The sequence below is a fragment of the Pipistrellus hanaki genome, assembly GCF_964339955.1.
Source record: "Pipistrellus hanaki genome assembly, chromosome: 1".
Taxonomy (NCBI): domain Eukaryota; kingdom Metazoa; phylum Chordata; class Mammalia; order Chiroptera; family Vespertilionidae; genus Pipistrellus; species Pipistrellus hanaki.
Genome location: NC_140503.1, coordinates 56,143,953 through 56,167,977, shown reverse-complemented (window position 1 = coordinate 56,167,977; position 24,025 = coordinate 56,143,953). Strand labels below are relative to the sequence as shown.

General features: G+C 41.2%; 1 protein-coding gene across 1 annotated transcript in view; it reads right to left on the bottom strand.

Annotated features, from left to right (window-relative positions):
• The window catches only part of FBN1 (fibrillin 1), a 230,424-nt gene that overhangs the window by 191,236 nt on the left and 15,163 nt on the right, over window positions 1-24,025 (bottom strand). Inside the window, exons 3-4 of the mRNA XM_084898386.1 lie at window positions 6,634-6,716; window positions 4,333-4,431 (exon numbers count right to left, since the gene is read on the bottom strand). Coding sequence (XP_084754512.1) covers window positions 4,333-4,431; window positions 6,634-6,716 — 182 coding nt within the window. The remainder of the gene's footprint in view (window positions 1-4,332; window positions 4,432-6,633; window positions 6,717-24,025) is intronic.

Below are 24,025 nucleotides of genomic sequence, written 5' to 3'. Positions count from 1 at the left end.
AGATGGAATTAACCTGTATCCATGTACCTATGAATTTTATGTTCGTTCCAGATTTCAGTCATCCCGCACTTATTGAATGCCTTCCATCTGACAGGCATCAGGAGGAGTAGAGGAAACTTTCTTTAGATCACAGCCCAGTACAAATTAATTCTTAAAATAACCAATCCAAAGAGAACAATGTGAGCACCCTACTGGAACATGATATGCCGGGCTGGCACTAAGGTCTAAATACCCAGGTAATGATTTTCTTTGGGATGCATTAGGTTGGAAATGGTTCCAAAACCTGGCATTATCTTGGCAGGGCCAGGGGCAGACAGAACACTGGGAGCAATTTGCAAATAAGTATGTGTATGGTGAGCAGGTGATTTTAATTTAGGAACTAGGAAAAGCACAAGACAGGCAAATCAAACAATTGGACTGACTTCTTGACTCTCTGCCTGAGACAACAGTCGATAAGGCAACCAGAATCATTGAAAGACAAAAAAAAGATTTTCACAGGAAGAGATAACAGCAATAACATTTTCCTTAAGTGCATAAATATCCCGTGCTGCCTAAAGACACACTACTCAGAAGAACAACTTCACTAAAATATCTTAAAAACAACAACAAAACAAAAAAAAAAAACCCTCAATAAACTCTGGCTGTGTTGCTCAGAGGTTATACCACCAGCCCACTCACCAAAGGGTCGCAGGTTTGACTCCTAGTTAAGGACATGTGCCTGGGTTACAAATTTGATCCCCAGCCCCAGTCAGGGTGCATGCAGGAGGCAACCAATCAATGTGTCTCTCTCACTTCAAGTTTTCTCTCTCTCTGGTCCATCTATCTCCCCCTCCCTCCCTTCTTTTCATTCTTTCTGAAAATCAATGGGGGGAAAATACCCTCACATGAGTATTAACAAATCAAAACACACACACACAAAAAAAAAAACAAAAAAAAAAAAACCAACAACCTAGCAGAGCTGGAAAGGGGCCAGAGAAAGGCAAGTTATACAACAGCAAAGATAAGGCACTTCCATAGAGGATAGACTAGAAAGCAAAGAACTGAATTGTTTCTATGGATCAGTCTAAACAGATTCTACCCACTCCTTTCCTCCCTGACCATATACACCCCACCCTTCCCTGAAAAACTGTTCAAAGGGTCACTTCTTTCAGACTAGCTACAGCACCTTCCCATGCTTGGGAGTCATTGCAGTTTCACTATGTTGTTGCACCATGCTCACTCAGACCCAATAACATGCTGCTCTGGAGCTGTCACCCTGGCCTTAGCCTTCTTATACCCGTAGAGGTTGGATTCCTATTGAGAGTACAAGCACACCAAATTCTCACTGAATTTGAAGTGAATTGAAAATGATAAAATTTAGCAAAGCTTAAAGATGCCAATACTTCCCAAATTGACATACAGTCTTAATACAATTCTTATGAAATCTTAGGAAATATTTTTTTGTTGATACAGACAAGATAACTAATTTTTGTCAACAGTGTAAAAGTAATTTGATGGACAAATTCATGGATCAGTCCATCATGACAGATCTTTGTGAGAATTAGGATTACTCAGAGTCCATCTACTATCAGAGACTCATAGATAGAGAAGGGTCCTAAGAGAGCTGAAATTAAAGTTGAAAAAATCCATTGTTATAACTTTGTTTAGCCAACCTTCTCTTTTTACCCTGATGCCTCAATGACTGGTGAGATGACTCCCAATAGATTAAGGGAAGCCATGTCCTTGGTATCTAAAGGAACTGTGGACTGGCACTTTGGATCTTCTGGAAAAGCAATTTCTCACTCAGACCACTAAAGAGTCATTTCCAATTTTCAGATTCACAGGACACTCAAGTCAAAAACAACCTAGAAGAACAGCCTTCCTTTATTTCTTTTCATTTTCAAGTGAGAAAACTAAGGCCTCAGAGGTCCTACAACTAGCCTGCCCCTCCTTGACACCTATCACAAAACAAGCGTAAAACATCTAATCGAAAAAATTGGTGAGATGATTTAAATTTACGCCATTTTCATAGAACCACAGGTAGTGAGTGCAAACATTTCACTGAGCTGGGTTATCCTCTACTAGCATGAGAGTTAACAATGTGATCCATCCGCATTTATTGTCTACCACAACATGGCCAGGAAGTTCCATAGCTCTTCCCTAGAACATCACTTCAAAAGATCAGAAATGGGTTCTGATCATCCCCAGCCACCTTAATGAAAAACATTCTGCCATCATTAATTATGCAAGCTATTTAGAAAATACTAGTTCATGTAGAGTCCAAACCAACAATATTATAGGCTCCAAATGCCTCAAAGATCCTGATGCTCCAAATCCTCCTCCTCACATTATTCTCATCTACGATCTACTTTGCCCAGTGTCCAAGCACCATAGATGAATCCAAACCTCTTCAGAGAACATCACCCGGAAGTCTTAAACTTCCATCTCTAACCTAAATCTGGGCACAAGACTTACCATTCCTCCCACCTCATTGCTAGCAAGAGGTCTACTGGGACCACAGTTTTCCCTTCTGGTCTTATTAACAGCTGTCTCCACCTCTCATGACAGAAATGTCATTACTTGACAGAAATCAGCAGCTCACACTATCAATGAAGGCCTTTCCAGCTGGCTACTCGTTTTTTGCCATCTGGCTTTATTTTCTTCCCCCAAAGGAGAATGGTGTTGCTGGTTGGTTCAAGGACCAATTTGAGAGATGGGTCTATTCCAAGTTTGATATGTAGATTGTTCCCCCAACCCTGAGGCTCTCAACTCCTCAGCAGCAGCCTGAGGGCCATCCTGATGAGGATAGAGATTCCAACATGTTCCTGTGCTGCCAGCTGACCTCTCTGCCTCTTTCTATTCCTCCCACTCGGGTATTCTTAATATGACAAACGAACCTTCTATTGCTTGGAAAACATACATTCAAAACCAAGCTAAGATGAAATAAGAATAAGCTATACTCAGTGCAATAAGCAAATGAGTCCCAGCCCAAGGTGTTCTTATCCCAATCTGTCTGTGTGTAGTTCTAGGTTTCCATCAGAAACAAATTCTGAGACAATTATTTGAATGTGAGTAGTTTATTTTGGAGGTAATTTAAGGAAACGCTGATAGGAGAGTGGGAAAGTGAGACAGGGAAAAGAAGAAAGCTAACAAAGTACATTATCAAGCCTATCCCTACTGTGTTCAAGTGGAGAACTTCAGGAGACAGTGCAGAATACACCTCAGAGTGATGCAAACTGAGGGGCAAGGAAGCGAGGGCACTGGCACTCTCCTTCTGTCATTGGTTAAAAGCTGGTTCTGGGGCCATTAACTGTCCCCATTCCCACCCCCAGCCTTTCCATCTTGCCCTGCATGCAACCTGGCATGCTCCCTAGCCAGGAAAATTTTACAGATGTCTCAGGCAGAGTCAACCCATGAATGCCAAGGTATGTGAGTGGGCACCGAGAGGGCACCGGCTCCCCAGCACTATTGCCTTATCCTGTTAACTGGCTTAGAAGAGCCACACTTAAATGTCAGAACTCTGAAGGGATGATGAACCTGGACTGTGCTGAAGTCTCTAACTGCAGGAAACCAAAGAGAACGAACTCTTTTCACAATACATTCCCTTAAAACCTTGTCGGAAACAGAACACACTGTGAGGGGAGTGTCAAGGTGCTGAGGAACATGAACTTCAACTTGTTAACAACCAATAATGACTCACCGCCTTCCCACCCCCCACCCCCATTTCCCCTAATTCACTGCGGAGGGCCTCACACTTAAAGAACAAGCAAGCAAAGTTCTGAGGAATGAACTGTAAATATTTGTTTGGCTCACAGCATGAACAAAGTGATAAAATTCTGAAAGGGAAAATATGTTTATGCTTCAAAATAAATTATGCCCAGAAACTGCCATGACTTCTTGCATTTTCTTCTTGCATAGGCAAGGGTCTTGAGGTTTTTTTTTTAAGTGTTTAATCAGATTCATATTTCAGTACCACAAGGAAGAATGCCTAGGTTGAGCCAAAATGTTCATTAAACAACCATTTCATTGAGCATCTTTTTATGGTGTTTACATTGGAGATGCAAAGATAAATAAGGCAATGGCTACACAGAAGAAGGTCATAATCTTTATATTACTCATAGTAACTATACCCCATATAGCAATTTCCCTATAAAGAGTGAAGAAGGGAAATGGGAGGCCAGATTAAGCAAAGTCATTCCAAGTATTTTGGGCAGAACAGAGAAGGCAGATGTTCTCGTGAAAAAAAAAAAAATGTATTGCAGGCAAGAGAAAAGCCAAATGCAAATTTAGGAGAAAATAGGGCATAACCACATAAAATAATATTGTATATATATAATAACAGGTTATACTCACTGGATCTGGAGCCACAGGAAGGAGATATCTGACCAGATGGGCAAGTGCACATATTCGGCCTAGAACAAAATCCGTCCCCACAGGAATGCCGGCAGATGGCTGTGAATAAAACCAGAGGGCTGTTAGCACACGGTTTCAGTGCACACTGATTGACGAGGACCCAGGCCTCAAATGAGGGGCCTGGGATCTCTGGCTCCTCCTTAACTCTGTCATCGTGACTTATGGCACCTTAGGCCTCGGGTTCATTCATTTGCAAAACAAATCACTTGGACTAAATAAACTCTGGCTATAAAATTTGGTAACTCCCTTATCCATGTCAGTAGTTCTTGGCCTCTCTTGGCTTATCCCGCAGCACTCCGTCTATCCAGAGGCCCCAGACATACTATAAAGGAAAAACAAAAACACAAATCCTGCGGCTAAACATACTTACATACCTGCAAGCATTCTGTTTTTATATCAACTTTAAGATGCAATGATATAAAAATTACCACAGTATTCTTGGAAGTCTAGTTCATCATAAATGCTTAATCTTTAATAATTTGTATAAAAATACTGGGGCCCACTGAGCCTCCTTCTCTAGGTCAGATACTGCTCGTTGAGAACATATGATCTATGGAGCAGCTCTGATCCTGCGTTCAGTCCAATCGTGAGTCATGTCCACCGTCTGAGAGCAGATGTCTGAGATCCACTGCAACAGTCCTGCCTCCGCAGCCAGGAAGCTGCTGGTTTTTAGGCTAATATCTTACCGGTACCGAGTGCTTTGCCAGTGGCCAAAACAGTAAGTCCAAATGGCAAGTGATTTCTATTTATCACCAAAGACTTGGTGACTATTTTTAATTCTCATAGGCATGATCCCTTCCTCAAATTCTTACACAACCTTCAAGAGGCAAATAAGATGGCAAGGCTACATACACTTGATAGAAAAATGCATTGAAACATCAAAACCTCCATGGATGGAGACTGAAAACTATTAAGAAAAAAAGCTGTCAAAGGATCCTATAAACATTTATTTAAGTATCTGAATAGCATTTCTGAGAGATTCTACAGAACCCCAGGGAAAGGGTTCTATTGTTCAGTTCATTTGGAAAATTCCAAATACCATTTATATCCCTTTTTTATTGGCTCAACTTTGGTTTTGAAATACATGGCAATGTGTTAAAGGAATAAGTTGCTTTTGGTCAGATTCAGAAATTGAGAAAAGGTCCCTGGCCTGGTAGTCCAGTTGATTAGAGCATCGTCTCAATATGCTAAGGTTGCGGGTTCAATTCCCCAGCAGGACACATACAAGAATCAAGCAATGAATGCATAAATAAGCAGAACAACAAATCTCTCTCTCCCTCCTTCCCTCCCTTCCTCCCTCTCCTTTCTTTCTCTCTCTTTTTTCTTTCCCTCCTGCCCTCTCCTTCTGCCTAAAATCAATTTGGGAGAAAAGGATTAATTTTTTCAGATCACCAAGTGAATATTTATTGAAATAGTCTATTTTTATCTACATACTACTGTTAGCCAAGTGAGAAGGTAGAATGAGTGATTCCTTAGTGTCCTTTCAGCTGTAATTCTCCCATTATACTAATGGAGTTTTCTGAAAACTGAAATTTATTTCATAGGTATGATGGCTGTAAAAGCTCATGGAGAACAGATGTCATAACTAATTTAACTTAAGTATCACCATTAAATAACATCTGGCCTGGTATGTGGTGTACCACTCAATATTTGTGGGCTACTCTGAGAACCTGGAGGTTTGCCACAGCAGCACAGTTCCCAGAGGAATCTCTGGTGTCACTTGAGTTTTTTCCTAATATCTTCACTGGTCTTCATCTGACACTCTATCTGCCTCCTTTCCCCTTTGTCTAACAGGAAGGTCTGCCTGTGGCTGTGACCACACAAACTCAACGTACAACATTTGAGTAGGCTTGTGGGTGGCCAAGAAAGAAGTTAAAATAAGGAAAACAGCAATAGTAACTTTCTTTCACAATCCCCTCAAAATAATCACATAACCTATGCAACAAGGCACAGCATATGTGATGACATGCAACACTGACCCAAGTATCCCAGTACTCTAAGGTCCTATTCCCGTATCTCAGAAATACCCCAAAAGAAGTCACAGACTTAAGGGATAACAATGGTCTGACCCCATTAGTGTATTTCCCAACTGGATTCAGAGAAAGTAGGGAAATATTAGAGCTGGAAGGTACTCCAATGTATTACTGGTGTGCAGTTACAAAGGACCAAACACTAAAAATCACCATGCAACCAAACCGCAAAGGAAGAACTTAAAGAATAGCAGATTGTCTATTTACTTACGAACAATACACTGATTTCCACCAGGTAAGGTTTTCCATCCAGGGCAACAGTAAGCGTTATAACGTGATCCACAGACATTGGGTCTGAAACAAAAACAAAAGCAAAATTCAATGATAAGAAATACATATTTTTTTTAAGAAAGGGCACTGACCACATAAAAGCAAAAATTCCTGAGTTATAAGAACAGGATGGTTCTGACCAGGTGGCTTAGATGGTTGCAGCAACATCCTGTCCACCAAAAGGTTGCAGGTTCAATTCCCTGTCATACATACCAGGCTCCAGGTTGGATCCCTGGTCGGGGTGCATACCTGAAGCAACCAATTAATATTTCTCTCCCTCTCTATCTAAAAAATCAATAAAATAAAAAAATATCCTCAGGTAAGGATTACAAAAACTTCTTTAAAGAACAGGATGAATCTTTGCAGACAGAGAAAAGTAAACTCGTGGGACTCAATGCTGGCTTTTTAGTTTGAGACACTTTAACATAATGATATCAATAATGATATCCCTTAATATCACCTGCGCATACAGTAATCAAGGAAATAAAAAACAGGGATGCAAAATGCATTGCCTTCTATCCCAATATACAAATATAAATGCTTGTAGAGCTATATAGGAGTCAAATTTAAACAATAAACTTCTGGCCAATTGTCTCGGTGGTTGAGCATGGACCTATGAACCAGTAGGTCATGGTTCAATTCCTGATCAGGGCCTGAGTTGTGGGCTCCATCCCCAGTGTGGGGTGTGCAGGAGGCAGCCAATCAATGATTCTCTCTCATCATTGATGTTTCTCTCTCCCTCCCCTTCCTCTCTGAAATCAATAACAATATGTTTTTAAAAAACAGTATGAAATTTCTAAACATTTAAAAAATAATCAACTTCCTACTAATCTAGTTAAGAAAGGTCATCATAAAATATATTGCATGTAAGACTTTCAATTTCTATTCATTGAAGCTTTGTACATTTTTTTCCTCTGGCCCAGTTCACCTCTAAAAAGGAAGAATGACTGCATTCTTCCCTTCACCAGAATTACAGGAATGCAAATTCTGACATTACTCAGAATAAATAAAAGCCGAAACACATAAATATTTCTTTAGCCAAAGTTTGGAAACACAGTTGATACCCACAGTTACAGGAAAATAAAGTCAGTGTCACTCTGGGCTTCTTGTTTACAGACACTCATCACACATCTTAGAGCAAAGCCTCCACTCAAAATCCAGATGATCCATATTTAAAATTTTAAGGAGCAACTGGGTGAGGATCCAGCTAGTTCCACAATGGCTGAGGATACTTGGCCACATGTGAAGCCTAAACATTCATGCTAGTACCTCGAGTTCAGGGACTAATGAGGAAGGTCAACTGTTTTGCAATCAATTTCACAAACCAAAAGCTATTCCGAGGCTTTCTGGTACACTGTAGCTCCACAAGCATAAGCCTTTAAAAACAAATGCACAGCTGAAGTGTAGTTCCAGTTGGTGTGAACTCACACTTTCTCCCTATGTATGCAGAGCATCTTCCTCTGAAGTCACTACTTGGACCACTTGCAGGATTGAGAACGCAGGTAAGGTCTCTGCCCTGCCCTGTACACCTCTGACAGACTAAGAGAACCTGGAACACTTTGCAGGATAAAATGCATACTTCAGGCTTACTGATGCTAAGGTCAGAAAGAGAAGTAGGAAGAAAGATGGAAGGACCAGACCAAGGGCCCTAAATCCATACCCAAGAGCCCAGAGCTTCTCCAAGGCTAAACAGAAAATGATTAGAGACTTATATGTACATTACATGACTTTAGGGCCTTTCTGATCCTTAGTTTATTTCTCTATACATTAGGATGAAATATGTGTAATATGTATGTTAGTTGAAATGATGGATATGAAAGCTCATTGTATGAAAAAGACAATGAAAATGTAATGGATTTCTTGATGGAATCATCTTCTAACCTAAATTACCTACTCAGCCAAAGGAACCATAGAAGATGAAAGGAAGGGGGGGAGGGAGGGAAGGGGGAAGGGAAGGAGGGAGGGAGGGATGTTGGTTTTTAAGAATTCTTAGCCAACAGCCATCAATCCTTTGCCCCTCCTGTGAAGTAGTGCCAAAAACTTTAGTTCAGTTGCCCCAGAATTTCCTGGGGCAACTTAAAATCTTGGAAAGGATGATGAGAGGAGAAGTTAGGGTAGGGAGCTACAAGGAGGGGAGGGGGCACGGAGGCACTCAACCCTTCTAAGCTTCATAAATGCTCTCTCCATCTAAAATGACAATCCAGGCTAAAGTCAACCACCTCAAACTTTCCCCCACCAATAGCCCATTTGCAACAACCCCCCTGGATTCAGTCCAACCCCAAACCAAAGCCTGGAATGGCTTCAGAGGACCCCTGAGCCTTTGCAGGGTGTCCTGTGTTTAGAGAAACGATGTTTTTCAAACAAAAATCAGGACATATTGTCTGACAAGAATGAGTATATTTATGGAGTAACAACACACACAATAGGGTGAAAAAGTTAAGGAAAAAAGAATCAGTAATTTCAGTCCTACAAAACAAGATATTCAAAAGGTTTTCCAAAGTATTTGAAAAAATCACAGAAATGGTGTCGTTCTTTATTGGTCCTTTTAGTGTTTTGAATCAACCTATCAACATGTTAGATGTTATATCTACATGAGCTGTGTCTCCATCTTTCATGGCAAGGAGCCAGTGGGTACTGTTTACATCTAAGCATATAGATACAGGCAAAGCAGATGGTGCTGTGCAGATAAATATGAGAAGAATTAAAAACAGAAGTGGTTAAAACATGTTGCCTTCAGAGCTGAAGATCTGGGGAAGTGGAAAGAGAATTCTTTTGCTTTCTCAATTTTTAAAAAATTATCTTTATTGTTGAAAGTATTAGATGTCCCATTTGTTTGTGTTTGTTTGTTTGTCCCATTGACCCCCCCTTTCCCCCGCCCCTCCGGCCTTCTCCACACTATTATTTGTGTCCGTGGATTTGCTTTCTCACTTTAATCCCATCCAAAACTGTTTATTTTTAAAATATACACTGTTATACTTTGATTGTCTTTTTTTTTAAGATTTTTTAAATTGATTTTTAGAGAGAGAGCAAGGGAGAGGGAGAGAGAGAAAAACATGGATGTGGGAGTGTAACATCAATTGGCTGCCTCCTGCATGCATCCCACCTGGATGAAACCCAGTTATGTGCCTGTCCAGGAATTGAACCGGCAACTGTTTCATGCATGGGATGATGCCACACTGGCCAGGGCCATCATTTTTTATTTAAAGCTACAAGTTACTTTAAAAGTATAAAGATCTTATCTCATAAAGAAGTCACTTTCTGCTTTATTAGTTATCACAGTCCCTTTTTGGGTTATCACATCTTCCTTTCACTGCATCTCTTAAGATGCTAGATAACGTTGAATTGTGACTTATTTAGTTTGCATGCTCTGACTTTTTATTGTGTTTCATAATTTTATCCTTTATAATAAGTAGTATATCATTTAATTTCAGTTGTTTCAACCAACATCCTCATCTGATGATTGTTTTAATCTCATTCATCCTTTAACAACACTAAATACTACTATGTTATATGACTAAATGCAAAGTATTACAAAGATGTTAAGATTTCTTCTCTGCTGACTTTGGTCTTGAGAACGGCAAACTACCAGAACTCACTCAAGCAAGCTGGGTGGCATCTGTTCTACGTATGCACATAAAAGAACAGCTCTAATTCTAGAAATAAATGAGTGTTTTATTTAAGTTGGAAAGCACTAACACATGTAAAGTCTGAAGTAGACATGTTGGATTATTTCCATTATGAAAGACTTTAAGGTTTTAGCACAACAAGTATTAACAAAGAAGATATGTCTTTAATGAAGCTACGTTTTTGTGTAAATGGAAGTACAGTGTTCATAAATCTCTTTCGCTTCCTTTTCACTTCATCAGCCATACCCACTAGCCCACCACCAACAAAACAAAACAAAACAAAACAAAAGTCAGAGTTAAAGCCCCATGAAAGTGGCAGTAGCATTCAGCAAATTAAAGGCAAAAGAACTTCATGCTAAATGCTAAAGATACATCACTTTCTCCCATCCTCATAGCAGCTCTTTGAGGGAAGTTCTATTCCTGTTGTCTTTAACACTGAGGAAACCATGGCGTAGGAAGGTTACACAAATTGCCAAGGTCCCATGGCTTGGAAGTAGAGAACAGGATTTGAACTCAGGAAACCTTACTTAGAAATACTAGTATACCCTCTTAAGCCCTATGTTAAGGCAGAGATGTATTTAGGAAACAAGATGGCATTTCATGGTGGCATGAGTAACAAAAATCTCAACATGTCCATCAATAGACCAAAGATAAAGCATAAATTACTTATAGTTGTATTCTAATAGTTCATGGGGGGAGGGGGAGAGGAAGAAATACATTTACATTCCACGTCACCACTATATATTACTTTTTTTTTTAATTGATAAAGATCTGTAACTTCTCTCACAAATTGCTGTGAATATTGTGCTCTGCAACAACCCACTTCCAATCAGCCTGGGGGATGGGTGAGCCTCAGCAGGCTGGATATTTGGATCCAGTTCAGACAGAGTGCTCAGAGATTGCGTGGGCTAGTGAGAGCCCCTCTCAATGGAGCAAACAGCTGGGCTCTACCACGTCTGACCACATTATTGCAAGAATTGGCCTCTGTGCAAAATGTCTGCAGTGTCCAGACTCCTTAGCCAGGACCCACTTCTGTGAGTCTGGCCTCTCTTACAGCAAGATAGCCTTTCTGCTTCCTATCCCGAGTGCAAATGGCTTTCCAGACAAGACCGGGGTAATAGAAACAAGTTCAGGGGCTCTGATTGCATCTGTGTGAGTTTCTTAGGCTGTGACGTGATTCAATCCTTAGGCAAGGAGAATACTAAATATTAGATAAAGGTGAATGAGGTGGACACTGCTCCATGAGTTGCCAGATTTTTTAAACTTAGGGGTAGAAATTATGATTTAGTCTCCATGAGTATAACTGTGGAGGGATATCAAGAGGAATATGCCCTACATAATGAAGAGGGCCCAACTGCCCATGTAACATGCCTCAAGGCAGTATTCCACTGTTCCAAAGTTTTATAAAAATTTAATGTTCAGGGTAAAAAGTATGATAGATGAAAAAATTGTAATACACAAATGAGCTACGTGTATTGGAAACCACATCTTGACTGTATTAGTTCTTTGACAAAATTTTTATCAAGATAAAAAAAGAAAAGAAAAATCACGTATACATCTAATAAAGGAACCCCACTACTGCTCCAATAAACTTTGCAAATGCTCTCTCTTATTTCAATGCTGTATTCTGGCCCTCCTCACTGAAGACAGGGGTCAGATCTCCCAGAAATGATCTGAATACCACATGTGACTGTTCCAACCCATCTGCCAGTCACAACAACTTGAGTAATGAAACTTCAAACCGTGGTCATGAAAACAGCTCCCATGGCCTCCTCAAGCCTCAGCTGGGCTCTCCAGACCCGGGGATCCATTTCTGGAGTGTCTGGGTCAACACTGGCTGGGATGTAGACAATCCCAGTTTCCTTCTTTGAAGAAGAAAGCCAGCCAACCTCTCTAAGCGACTTTATGCCATTAAAAAGAACAGAAAGGTGAATAATTTCGTATTCTGGTTTGCAAAACCTTTAACCTCTTCTCTCTTCCATATCCAGTAGATTAGTAACTCCATTACCTTTTCTTCTAACGCCAATAACCATCTTTCCCTCTTTCATTCCTTCATTCCTTTCTCCCTCTCTCCCTTCAGTTCCATCCTCAGGACATTTAAAACCAAACATTCTATCTCACACTCAATGCAGTCAAGATCACACAGCTCACCTTCCTGTGTAGTCAGTAAGTTCAATGCTGGGCACACACGGTGTACATAAGTAATCACCTGCCCACAAGCACAAAGCTATTGAACAGTATTCAATGAGAACCCACTATGTGCCAAGCACCTTGTTACATAAAAAAAGAAAAATGACCAAAATGAGCAGATCTCACTCCCAAATCTTGGTTTATGACATCATTTTCCAGTAAAAGGAAGCAGAGCTCCTGGGACAAATGGTTGCTTCTAGGACTGAACAAGAGATACACAGAGGAGTCCAGAGCATCTTGTAGTAACAGGAAGTAATAAAGTAAAGAAGTGCTAAACTCCACGATGGGGCATGTCAACGGACACAGGAGGCAAATGAAGTAACTCCCAATGGTCAAAGCTAGGACCATGTGAGTGATAAAATAACAAAAGTTGTATTGGATTGTAATCCAAAGCATAAAATAAGTGTTCCTGAGTCAATAGTGATTAATACATCATTAGATAAATAAACAAATGGGAAAGAAGAGAAAGATCTTCTGTGCTGGAGATTCCAAGTAATTCATATAGAAACTCTGCCGTCAGGGAGGTGAAGCCTAACTCCCATTTCTTATGTGTAGACTATGCATAGTGACTTTCTTCCAAAGGAGTCGCAATTAAGGGGCAATCTACAGAATTCCTGACCACTAGTCATCAAAACTGTCAAGGTCATCAAACACAAGGAACATCTGAGAAACTGGCACAGCCTTAAAAAAAATAACATGACAACTAGAGGCAATTTGGTCTCCTGAATGGAATCCGAGACATAAAAAACTAAGAAAATCTGAATAAAGAATGCACTGTAGTTATAATAATGTGTCAGCATTGGTTCATTTATTGTAATAAATGTATTAAACTAATATAAGATGCTAACTGAGGAAACTGTGTCTAGAGTATAAGGGAACACTCTGTATTATCCTGTGATTTTTTTTTTTAAATCTAAAGCTGCTAAAATGAAGTTTATTAAAAAGTAAAATAATAACAAGTTTGTAACCATGTGATTATAAGTAAACTGTTATTCCCCCAAAATTGACTAAGACACAGTCATTGATTGTGACAGAAGATAGGCCTGTATGTTGACCCAGCACCGACTGTCCATGGAACATGGGCATCAAGGTCAGCCAGAGAGCTAAACAAGTCCAGGACAAGGGTGTTTCGCCTCATAATCCAGAGTAGGCTCAGAAGGAGACTAGCTGAGCTATGACTTAACGTTTCCCAGATGCTTAGAGGAGTTGCTGGTTTTATTTCACCCCACTGCTGAAATTCTTCTTAAATTCTCTAACCCCATTAGCAAATCCCTTGTCCAAATTCTGGTGTTTCATTGTTGGACCAATATCACGTTCTTTTCCTAATCCCTCTCTACTCCATTAGGACAATGTAGCTAAGTATCTTTCTATGTTCACCGTGATTAATTCTGTTCTATGATCCAGAGATAGACCTTTACCCTCCACAAAATGTGAAACATCTCACTATTAGGTTCATATCTCTACCAGGAAGGCCTACCTACCTGCCGCTCTCTTCTTCACCTGTACCCTCACTTTCACTCTCCTGCTCTGCTCCTCTTTGCCGTCTCAGCCCTCATTAATGCACATGCCCTCACACCCATGACATGTGCATGCTAAATCCAAACTCTTCTCCCATCTTTTGCTTTTAATGTGTCAGTCCATCTCTCTCCATGCTGTTAATCCCTACCCTCGGATGAAAATTCCCCCCCCCCCACCTTACAACCTATCAACACAATTCCAAACATACCTCTCAAAAACCAACATTGCTATACTGTAATTATATATTCTAAATAATTATATGTCTATATTCTCAGCCCTGCCCCCACCTGCTCTGATCTCAGACTAATAGTTCTTGAAGCAGAGAAACAGTGTCCATTACACCTAGAATATCCTGGCGTCTCTTTAAAAGCACACGTAACTAAATAAATGCCTTAGTAAATACAAAGTACAGTTAACAAAGATGAACACTATTCCTTTGGTGTCATAAATAGGCCAGCTGTAAATGCCACCGACATGGAAGTCTACCTAATAGTGAGAACTATTTCTTATCAGTTAATCTATTTAAAGGGAGCATATTTCATGCCTATTTGAAAGGTATAGGCAGTTAAACAATGATGTATAATGGTCTCATGCCTTGGTTACTTGCTGACATGCTGATCATTAATTTACTAGAGGCCAGGTACACGAATTCATGCACCAATGGGGTCCCTCAGCCTGGCCTGTGGGATCCTGCCAAATCTGGCTCTCTGACATCCCCCAAAGGGTCACAGATTGTGAGAGGGTGCAAGTCACACTGAGGGATTCCTGGGAGGGATGTGGGAGGTTGGCCAGCTGGGGAGGGACCATGGGAGAGCTCCAGGGCATGTCCAGCCTGTCTTGCTCAGTCCCAATAGGCCAGACCCCAGCAGCAAGCTAACCTACAGGACAGAGCATCTGCCACCTGGTGGTCAGTGCAAGAGGTTGAGCAACCTTAGCATATCATTAGCATATTATGCTTTGAATGGTAGAACAGTCAACTGGTTGACCAGACACTTAGCATATTAGGCTTTTATTATATAGGATTTCTCCTTTTTAATATTTTCATTGATTTTAGAGAGAGAGGAAAGGAGAGGGAGAGAAAGAAATATCGATGTGAGAGTTGAACATCGATCAGCTGCCTTCTGCATGCCCCCCACCAGGAATCAAGCTTGCAACCTGGGCATGTGTTCAGAATGGAAATAGAACTAGCATGGGATGACACCCAACCAACTTAGCCACACCGGCCAGGGCTCACTAATTTATTCTGCTCAGTGAAGTTATCAGTGTTTACAACTCAGGGATCAATACATTTCCTTTGAGGAAAAAAACAAAATTAATGTAGACAAAATCATATCTGAATTTCTGATTCTACTTATTTCTTTAGCAAAAGGGCACATGCTCTGGTGATGAGCTCAATCACCCTTGGGAGGTGGCATACAGGAGGCAGCTGATCAAAATCCCAAAAGCAATGAAACAAAAGCTTTCAGTTCACAAATTGGTGCATATTTCCTTTTGGCAGGTTGGTGCAACTGACCAAGGCCACAGAGGAAGCCACTATGGACAGCCAATTCCTAAAGACAAACAGCACAGAGTTCCCTGGGTGGCCTGGAAAGGCCTGCCTGCAGGTGCTGTTTGGACAAAGGCTGTTCCCAGAGCTGAGTAGGGAACTCACAGCACAGAGAGGGTGTTGCATCAACTGTTTTTTGCTGTCTGCCCTAAACTGTGATCTTAGGGGGATTTTGTGTTGATCAAATGCAACAGCCCAAGGACTCAAGAACCAAAGAATTTAGGTCACTGTATCAAGGACATCACTCACACACACACACACACACACACACACACACACACACACACACACACACAAAGAAGCTGAAAGAATGGAAGGCAGCAAAGGCAATTCCCCAAATCTGGGAGGTCATTTTAGACTGGCTGCCGACTTCTGGAATCTTTTATGGGTGACTGAAGCATGTGTGTTTGACTTACTTTGGAAAAAAGAAAGAAAGGAAGAATTTAAAGCCCCGGGGCAGTGTGATAGGAAAGAACCGTGAAGACCAAAAGCCTGAGGCGGGGTGCAGCATGTCCTGATCCCACTGAAGCCTGGCACTTCCTACTCCTGGAGCTCTGCGCAGAGCAACACTCACAGCACCGAGGCTGCTCACACTACTGAACACCCAGAGGCCCCGGGCTTCGGAAGGCGCTGCTCCAGCTACCTTGCTGCCACAGGCTGCACTGGATCCACTTCTCTCTAAAGGGAGGGACCTGTGCCAGGCCTGCCGGCACCACACCCACGGTTGGTTGTAGAAAAGATGCTCCCATCTAAATGTGGAGGGCGGTGTATCTGTTGATAACGAGTCTGGACTGTACTCTTTGATTCTATAAGGATGAGGGAGGGTTTCCTCAAAACAGGCAAACCAGCACATCTCGGATTTGTGTCTCTCCAGCATCCCAGAGGATCTGACCAATGGCACCCAGGAAACACACAGTTTCTGTAGAATGGCTTCCCAAAGCACTGGGGCTCCTTGGCCTTCCCCACGAGTTCAAGGACTGGCACCACAGTTACCTTTTCTAGCATATTTGCTCCATTTACTCAAACCAGAGCCATCCTGTACTTTCCCAAGGTCTGGCAAAATTGTAGAGATTATTAAAACACAAACACATAAACTCAGCAAGTGGTCCAGAACCTGCGTGGTGAGAGGCAGGCCAGGGCTAGGTCTGTGGAATTCACTGCCCCATTATTAGCCCTACTATTCCCTTCCCTCCTCTTCATCACCCACAGAAGAAGTGGGGGCCAGAAACCATGATTCCCACCGCTTCCCAGAAGTTCTCAAACCCAGAGCTCTGTCCAGGGCGATCATATCTTCTGAATGTACTGGCAGCCACAGGAAAAGACAAGAATACCAGTCGGTGGGGTCAGGCTGAGGGGAATGAATGGGGTTCTTCAGGAACTGGGAGTGCAGAGTGATGCGAGATTCTGGGTTTGAGTACTGGCAGCTCCCAATTGACAAACAGGAAGGGCTCCAAATGTCATTTCTATATTGGTATTTAGAACTCGGGATGGCTCTTCCAATAGAAATAATGTTAATAGGTGGTGGTTTGGTCCCCAAGCTAGTCAAATAGCAGTCTCTGGACTACATTATCAGCTAAATCGGTTATTATAGGCTGGTCTGGGAACCTGACCACAACTTAAAATGTTTCTATGGGAAAATACATTCCACGGCAGGCAAGCCCAGGGAAACTTGGCCACTCGGGCTCCTGGTCCCTGCAGCTACAGTAAGCTGCCCAAGGAACTATGAGAACAAAACACCTTCAACTCAGACCACTCCAAACAGTCCTAAGAGGGCGGCGAGAATGGGCCTTCTTGGCCCCAGGCCCAGTGTCACCCTCACCCCTAGCCCCAGACCACTGGGGCCAATGCAGGATATCCATAAGTCCATAAAGTAGGAACTTAAATGCTGGCAAGGAATTGGATATTCTCATCCTCAATGTACCTGGCTTCTTTTAGAGACCAGAAGGTCCCACCCCACCCGCAACTCTGATATACAATCAGTCCTCAGGACAGGTTCACAGAACAAGGGGTCAGGGAGCCATTTCCAGAAAGAGTAGCTTCCCTATGAAACAAGGAGGCAGGTCAGATTTGAACTCCATTGGGCAGCTTTAACTTGTACTCAAGTTATTCAAGCGTTTCAGATCCCCTGGAACCAAAAAAATCACCCTCTCTTTTGCAATGGGAGTTCCTTAAAGATGGGAAGTGCAGACTGATCTTCGCCACCCAGCATCTCGCACAACACCTGAATCTTCAATGGTAAATGTAGGCTCAGGTGTCAAACTTACATCCCACTAAGACAGCACCAGGGGACCGAATTCAGTCAGAGTAAGTGGGTACTTCATTTATTGCCAAGGTCCCTCTGTTTAGAAGAAATCCAATAATAAGGGAATAAAAAAAGATATTGAGTCCTAAGAAATGAATACAATTTCATTCACTCTTCTAAATTTGAAGAAGTTAACATGAAAAATCAAAAACATAAAAGATACCCATACGTGGGATGCGAGGGGTCCGAGAGTAAAGTTTTTCCATGTTTCAGGTGCATTATTTTACAGCTACGAAAGCTTCGGGGGTCTTGTATCTCTACTTCTATTTCATGAGGGTCAACAGGCAGTGGGTTTTTCAAAATATCTCTCTACCTAACCCTTTCACGAGAACAGACACAACACTGTTCCTAAGGAACAACAACAACTCATTGATAGAGTTTATGTTTTTAAAAAGTCAGAGGAAGTTAGCTAAAAGCAAGTTGTTGAGAATATGTCATAGAAATTAACAATTCACAATATAAGGGGTCAAGAACATAAGTCTCTTTTTTGCCTTCTAACTTTGCAATTGAAGCAGAAGTGTAAGCATTATTTCTAAACATTTAGATATCTAGAAAACTTTTAATAAAACAGTCTAATTTAAATTTGAGGGAATATGACTGAATCAGGAATTTAGCTAGTCCATGTGAAGTCACACTGTAGAACAAATATCATTGGCAAATTTTAGAGAGCTTTATAATTTACAAAATCATCATGTGACTCTCCCCTTAGATTCTATCTAGAAAATGTATTATTGTGTTCCTTTTTGGATGAGGAAACTGAAATTCAGAGATGTGAAGTAATTGTTCCGAGGTTACACAATAGAAGCATGTCATAGGTCATTAATTTAGAACCAAAAGAATTTACTCCTAAAATATCCCAAGGTTAGTACTAAACATTTCTAGGTTAGCGATTAGAAAGATGTTTCCATAAATATCCCAGAAAGAATGTGTTCCCTCATAAAAACTAATGTGCACCTCATTTTTTGTGCTCAGGTTTTCTTTTCTTGGGTGTGCAAACCAAAAAAAAATTCCAAGATCCATCTTACAAAGTAGATTGGAAAGGGAAAGCAACGATGAATACATGTTGGGAGCCCTCACTCCTACAGATTAGTGCTTCCCTTTCTGAGATTGCTTCTCTGTGGTGTGTATCCTGTCCTGTTCCCTCTGGAGAAACAGCAGCCAGCTCTTCACATGTTCAGTGTTGAGGGAAGCAGGTGGGTGGGGAGCAATGTAGAGATTCAAAATGTGGATAATCCTAAACCTACTCACAACCCCACAGGAATGTGTTCTGCACATACACTTGAACAGGGGTGTGTCTCAGCTTTAGAAAAGCAGCTTCAAGTAAAAGCATCAGATCACCCAGGCAACTATCTGACCCGGTGCATGAAAGCCGGGTGAGCAGAACAATGTTCTAAAATACCCTCCAGCGTCAGTCACAGCTCTTTGACAATGCAGAGGCTGCTGGCACTCGGTCCAACATGTGGAGAGGCTGGCAATGCATCCCAACCACCAGCACAGCTCGCCCCTGAAATCCAACCCAAAAGCTTTCTCTCTGGGCCTCGGTGGTGCCAGCGCTGTCCTCTCAACACCTCAGAGCTCCAGGGAGGGTGTGGCAGCATTCATGTGCCAAGCTGTAATTGTGCAGAGGTGGTGATAATGTCAACACAAAACTTCAACCGAGTGACAACTTCTGAGAAGGAGACGATGCTGTCAGAACAGGGAAACCTTTCTACCTCCTGACATACCTGAAAGGTTCCCAATCTTTGCAGCAGCTCCCAAAAACAAAGCCTTGGTCTAAAAACCTGACAGTGGACCTGGAAGTTGGACATTAGGTAGAAATGCATCTGTCCTCAAGGAACTGTATACATCTTTTTCACTGACATGAAACACACAGAAAATGTGACTTACACACACACACACACACACACACACACACACACACACACATGTACATGCACGCACACACATGCTATTTTCCACAAACATTTAGCATGAATCTACTGGAGCAGCTCTTGTCCCCGCATTCCTTTCCCAAGGGGATCTGAATAGATCAGTCATTTTCGAAATCTTTCTCTTGAGTCATTAAAGCTGTATGTACCATCTCTTTTTGTTTGTTTGTTTTCCACTGTTATTGATATAACTGACTTGCAGCACTGTATAAGTTTCAGATAAACAGATTCATAATGATTTGACTTAGCTATTATGAAACGGTTACCACAATAAAGTTTATTTAAACGTTGCTATTTCTTGAATTAAAAAGAGCATTCCTGAGAAAGCAATGCTGCAACAAGGAGATAAATTTCCCAAAATAAATTTCCCAAAATCGTATGCCTCATCATTGCTAATACTTAGATTTAGATATTAAGTCATTTTTCACAACTCTCAGAGCCATGGGTCAGTCTGGATAAGTGCAGAAAGAGCACACTCGGCAGCATCGTTGACATTGCTGGCTGTGGAACAATGAGCATTAAGTTCAAATCTACGTATAGAACTTCACAGTATTAATAAATAGGAAGTGACAAATTCACATATGCCCATTCTGCGTCCCTCGTAAGTCCGTGGATCTAGACAATGATCATCAATGTGGGCTGCTCACATCACAAAAAGAGATACCGGCAGGCATGATGGGCCTCTTAATAGGAATATACCTAACAAAGTTTTTTCCCCAAAAAGTTGATTCTGATTTGGATCCACCTCTAGTGCCAACAAGCAAATCACAGTGCATACAGGAGACAGAGGAGAAGGACAAGTGCCACCGGCACTGGAGGCAGGCACCACTGGACTGAGAAGCTGGACAGCAGTGTGCTCGGGTGTGGTCCCAGGACTCGCAGTGCTGGTCCGCACACTCCCTGCTTCCTTCGTGGAGAAAGTCTTGCTATGAAAAAACATGGATCCACTGAGCTAACTAGTGTGCTTAGTGACTGGATTTACAATCTGGCACATGCTTCTCGTCTCATTAGAAACTGGTAATAAGCTGTTTATGGACTGGCATTTAAGTAGCTCTACTCTACAGGACATGCACCAGTTTCCTCCTTTCCCGCCTTGCTGAGATACACTTGACAAGTGGCAGTGTGTAAGGTTAAGATGTACAATGTGTTGATTTGATACAACATGATTACCACCCTCACATGTGCTAACACCTCCACCCCATCACCTAGTTCTTATTTCTTGTGGTGAGAACATTTCAGATCTACTCTTAGCAATTTTCAAGTATATAACACAGTGTTTTTAGCTATAATCACCATGCTGTACATTAGGTCCCCAGAACTAATGTATCTTACGACCAGAAATGTATACCCTGTGACCAATATCTCCCCCTTTTCTCCCACCTGGCAGCCCCTGGTAACCACCCCTCCACTCTCTGTTTCTCTGAGTTTGCTAAGCTTTTTAGATTCCACATACAAGTGATATCATAGAGCATGAACAAATTTCTTCCATAAATAAACTACAAGGCATAAAATTACAAAGGGGACAATCAATATATCTAAACATTTTTAAGAAACATATCAATAATTACAAAATATGAACTTTACGTGAATCCTGATTTGGACAAATGTAAAAAATAAATAAATAAGATGTATGACCTAATCAGGAAAATTTAAATCCTGAGTGTTTGATGATATTTTGATGTTACTTTTTAATGTAATAGTATATAAAGTTTAAGTTTCCTAAAGATCCCTTATCTTAGAGAAATGCATATGGAAATATTCACTAAATTATCTTTAGGGATTTACTTTAAAAAAAATCAGTGGTGGAGGAGTGAAATGGATGAAATAAAATTGACCGTTAATTGATAACTGCAGAAGCTGGAGCTTTTGTATTGTTCTCTCTGGTTTTTTATATATTAAATTCTCCTTATTAAAAAAGTTAAAACAACAACTTTGCAGTAGTTCATCCTCATCGGCATATTCTCCTGCACACCATCACCACACCACTTCAGGAACCACTTTTATCTGTTATTTATCTCAACATTCTTAAGAGGGATGGGAATCCCCATTTAGAGATAACAGTCCAATCATCTTAAACAGGTGGCAAAAACTAACCTACGTGTTTTACAGATTTGAAGTGTGTGGCAACTAAATACTCTGCTGTTCATTAGACAAGGACTCCAAGAGCAATGACTTCGCTACACTGTGCAAAGAATTAAGCATGATTACCACCCTAGTGGGCTTCCCTAGGTACTACAACTACTTTTGACATGACTCATTTTCATAAGGATACCTTATTTTTTTTAATTAGAAAATAAACCTATCAGTTAACAAAAAAAAATACATTTGAGGGGATTGATTTGTATCAGGTGGGCTGAATTTTGGCTTTTCTATTCATAAGTGAGAGGATTCTTATAGTCACAGGAAATAGATGAGAGGAGGAAATCATTTAGCAAGACATCTTGCTGTTTTCTGACTCTTCAATATGTAAGAATCTGTGTTAACCCATTTTCAAGGAAGAGCCCAAATGCAAATGAACAGACAACTCAACCCAAGGTCAAAGGAAACTCTGTTGTCTAGAATTCTGTCAAGTAGTCAACAATCTCCTTAATATTAAGTCAGAATTGCTTACCAAAGAAAAAGAAGAAAAATGGCTCGCATATTCTTATAAAATTCCTGAAAGGTCTTCAAAACTTAAAAGAAAAGTTTGTTTTCTTACTTGAGATTTCTTGCTTTCTTGAGAAGTTAGCAGAGCACAAAAAGTACCTGATATTTGTTGCTTTGTTTTTATATTTTTGCTTTTTCATAAACCTTGACTGTATTGGTGGCTGTGTGATTTACCCTAAGGGGATGAGAAATATTAGGCAATGCGAACATTTTTAATGACAATTAGAAAAACTATTACCTGCGGAAACCATTCCTTATTGAAAGCACTCTCACTTTTATAGGCTGAGAATGAATATGAAGCAACCCCAACTTCAGAAAGTTTACAGCCATCAGTTCACCACAGGCTGAAATGTAAGGGTGCAGGGGTTCTACTACAGCTTTGCCACCATTTAGATAATGTATGTTTTGTTCCACTTACATGGATATTCAATAGTTTCAGGTCTCTTGAAAATCAAAATGGGAATCATTAAAAGAAAAGAAAAATAAATAAAACTATTTTCAATTTCTCAAGAGAAATAGGGCCACAGAAGAAAAACAACAAATAAGAACCCTTTTGTCCTAAACATGCATTATGCTGCTGCAGAGTGCGAAGCCAACGGAAGGGGCCAGTCCATTGGAAGGTGAAGGCCATGGCTCTTCTCAGGGGTGGCCAATCTGTGTCAGCCTGGCCCAATCACCAAGGGAGGCCCGCCCACACAGCGCCCAGGGAGAGCCTAATAACAGTGAGCTGAAGATGTCCTGAGTCTCCGAAAAAGGGAGCTTTTGAAAACCTGGGGGAGGGGAGAACATGGGGGTGGGGTATAAATGGGAGACATCTGTAATACTGTCAACAGTAAAAAGAAAAAAAAGAAAAATATTTTTTAAAGAAAGAAAAGAAAGAAAAAGGGAGCTTTCTTTGTTTGGGTGCAGATGTACTGTTGACCCACTCAGCTTCCCTTCCTCTTCTTTGCTGGCCAAACTCCTCTTTCCTAAGAGGAAGCTATTCCACAGGGCTCAGGCCTGGCCAGCCCCAGTGCCCCATTTCCTTGGCCACAGTGGTGGGCACATGAACAGGAGCAGAGCCGGTTTTCTCCATGGGCGGTGATGTGTGGAAGCTGGAAAGAGTGTCTCTCTCTGCCTCCGAGATCATGAGCCGAAAGGTAGTGTGGCTTGTCGTCCACTTGATCGTAAACGAAGAAAGCATGTTTCAATAAACGGCCAACCACCTCACAGCAAAACAGTACTATCTTTCAGGGTTCTCTTTGCATTGATGCCAAAGAAAACGGGTTGGGGCCAGTCCTTCCATTTCCTAAAATACAAATTCCTTTCACAAAGCTCTTGGGGGGGGGGGGGTGTCCTTCAGGAAAGAGACAAGGCCTATTTGCCACATCTGCCAATACAACAATGCAAACTTCTTTGGAGGAGTTGAGAGGGGCATTTGAATAAGGAAGAGCGCTTAGTAAGTTTATTTCCTAAGGAAGGCAACTCAACTTGGATGAAGGGGTCATTTAAAAATAAAAACCTTACCTGCACATTGCCTCTAGGTATAGCCAGAGCTCCACAGACTGAGTAAGCTTCCATTAAAATTATATTTTTAA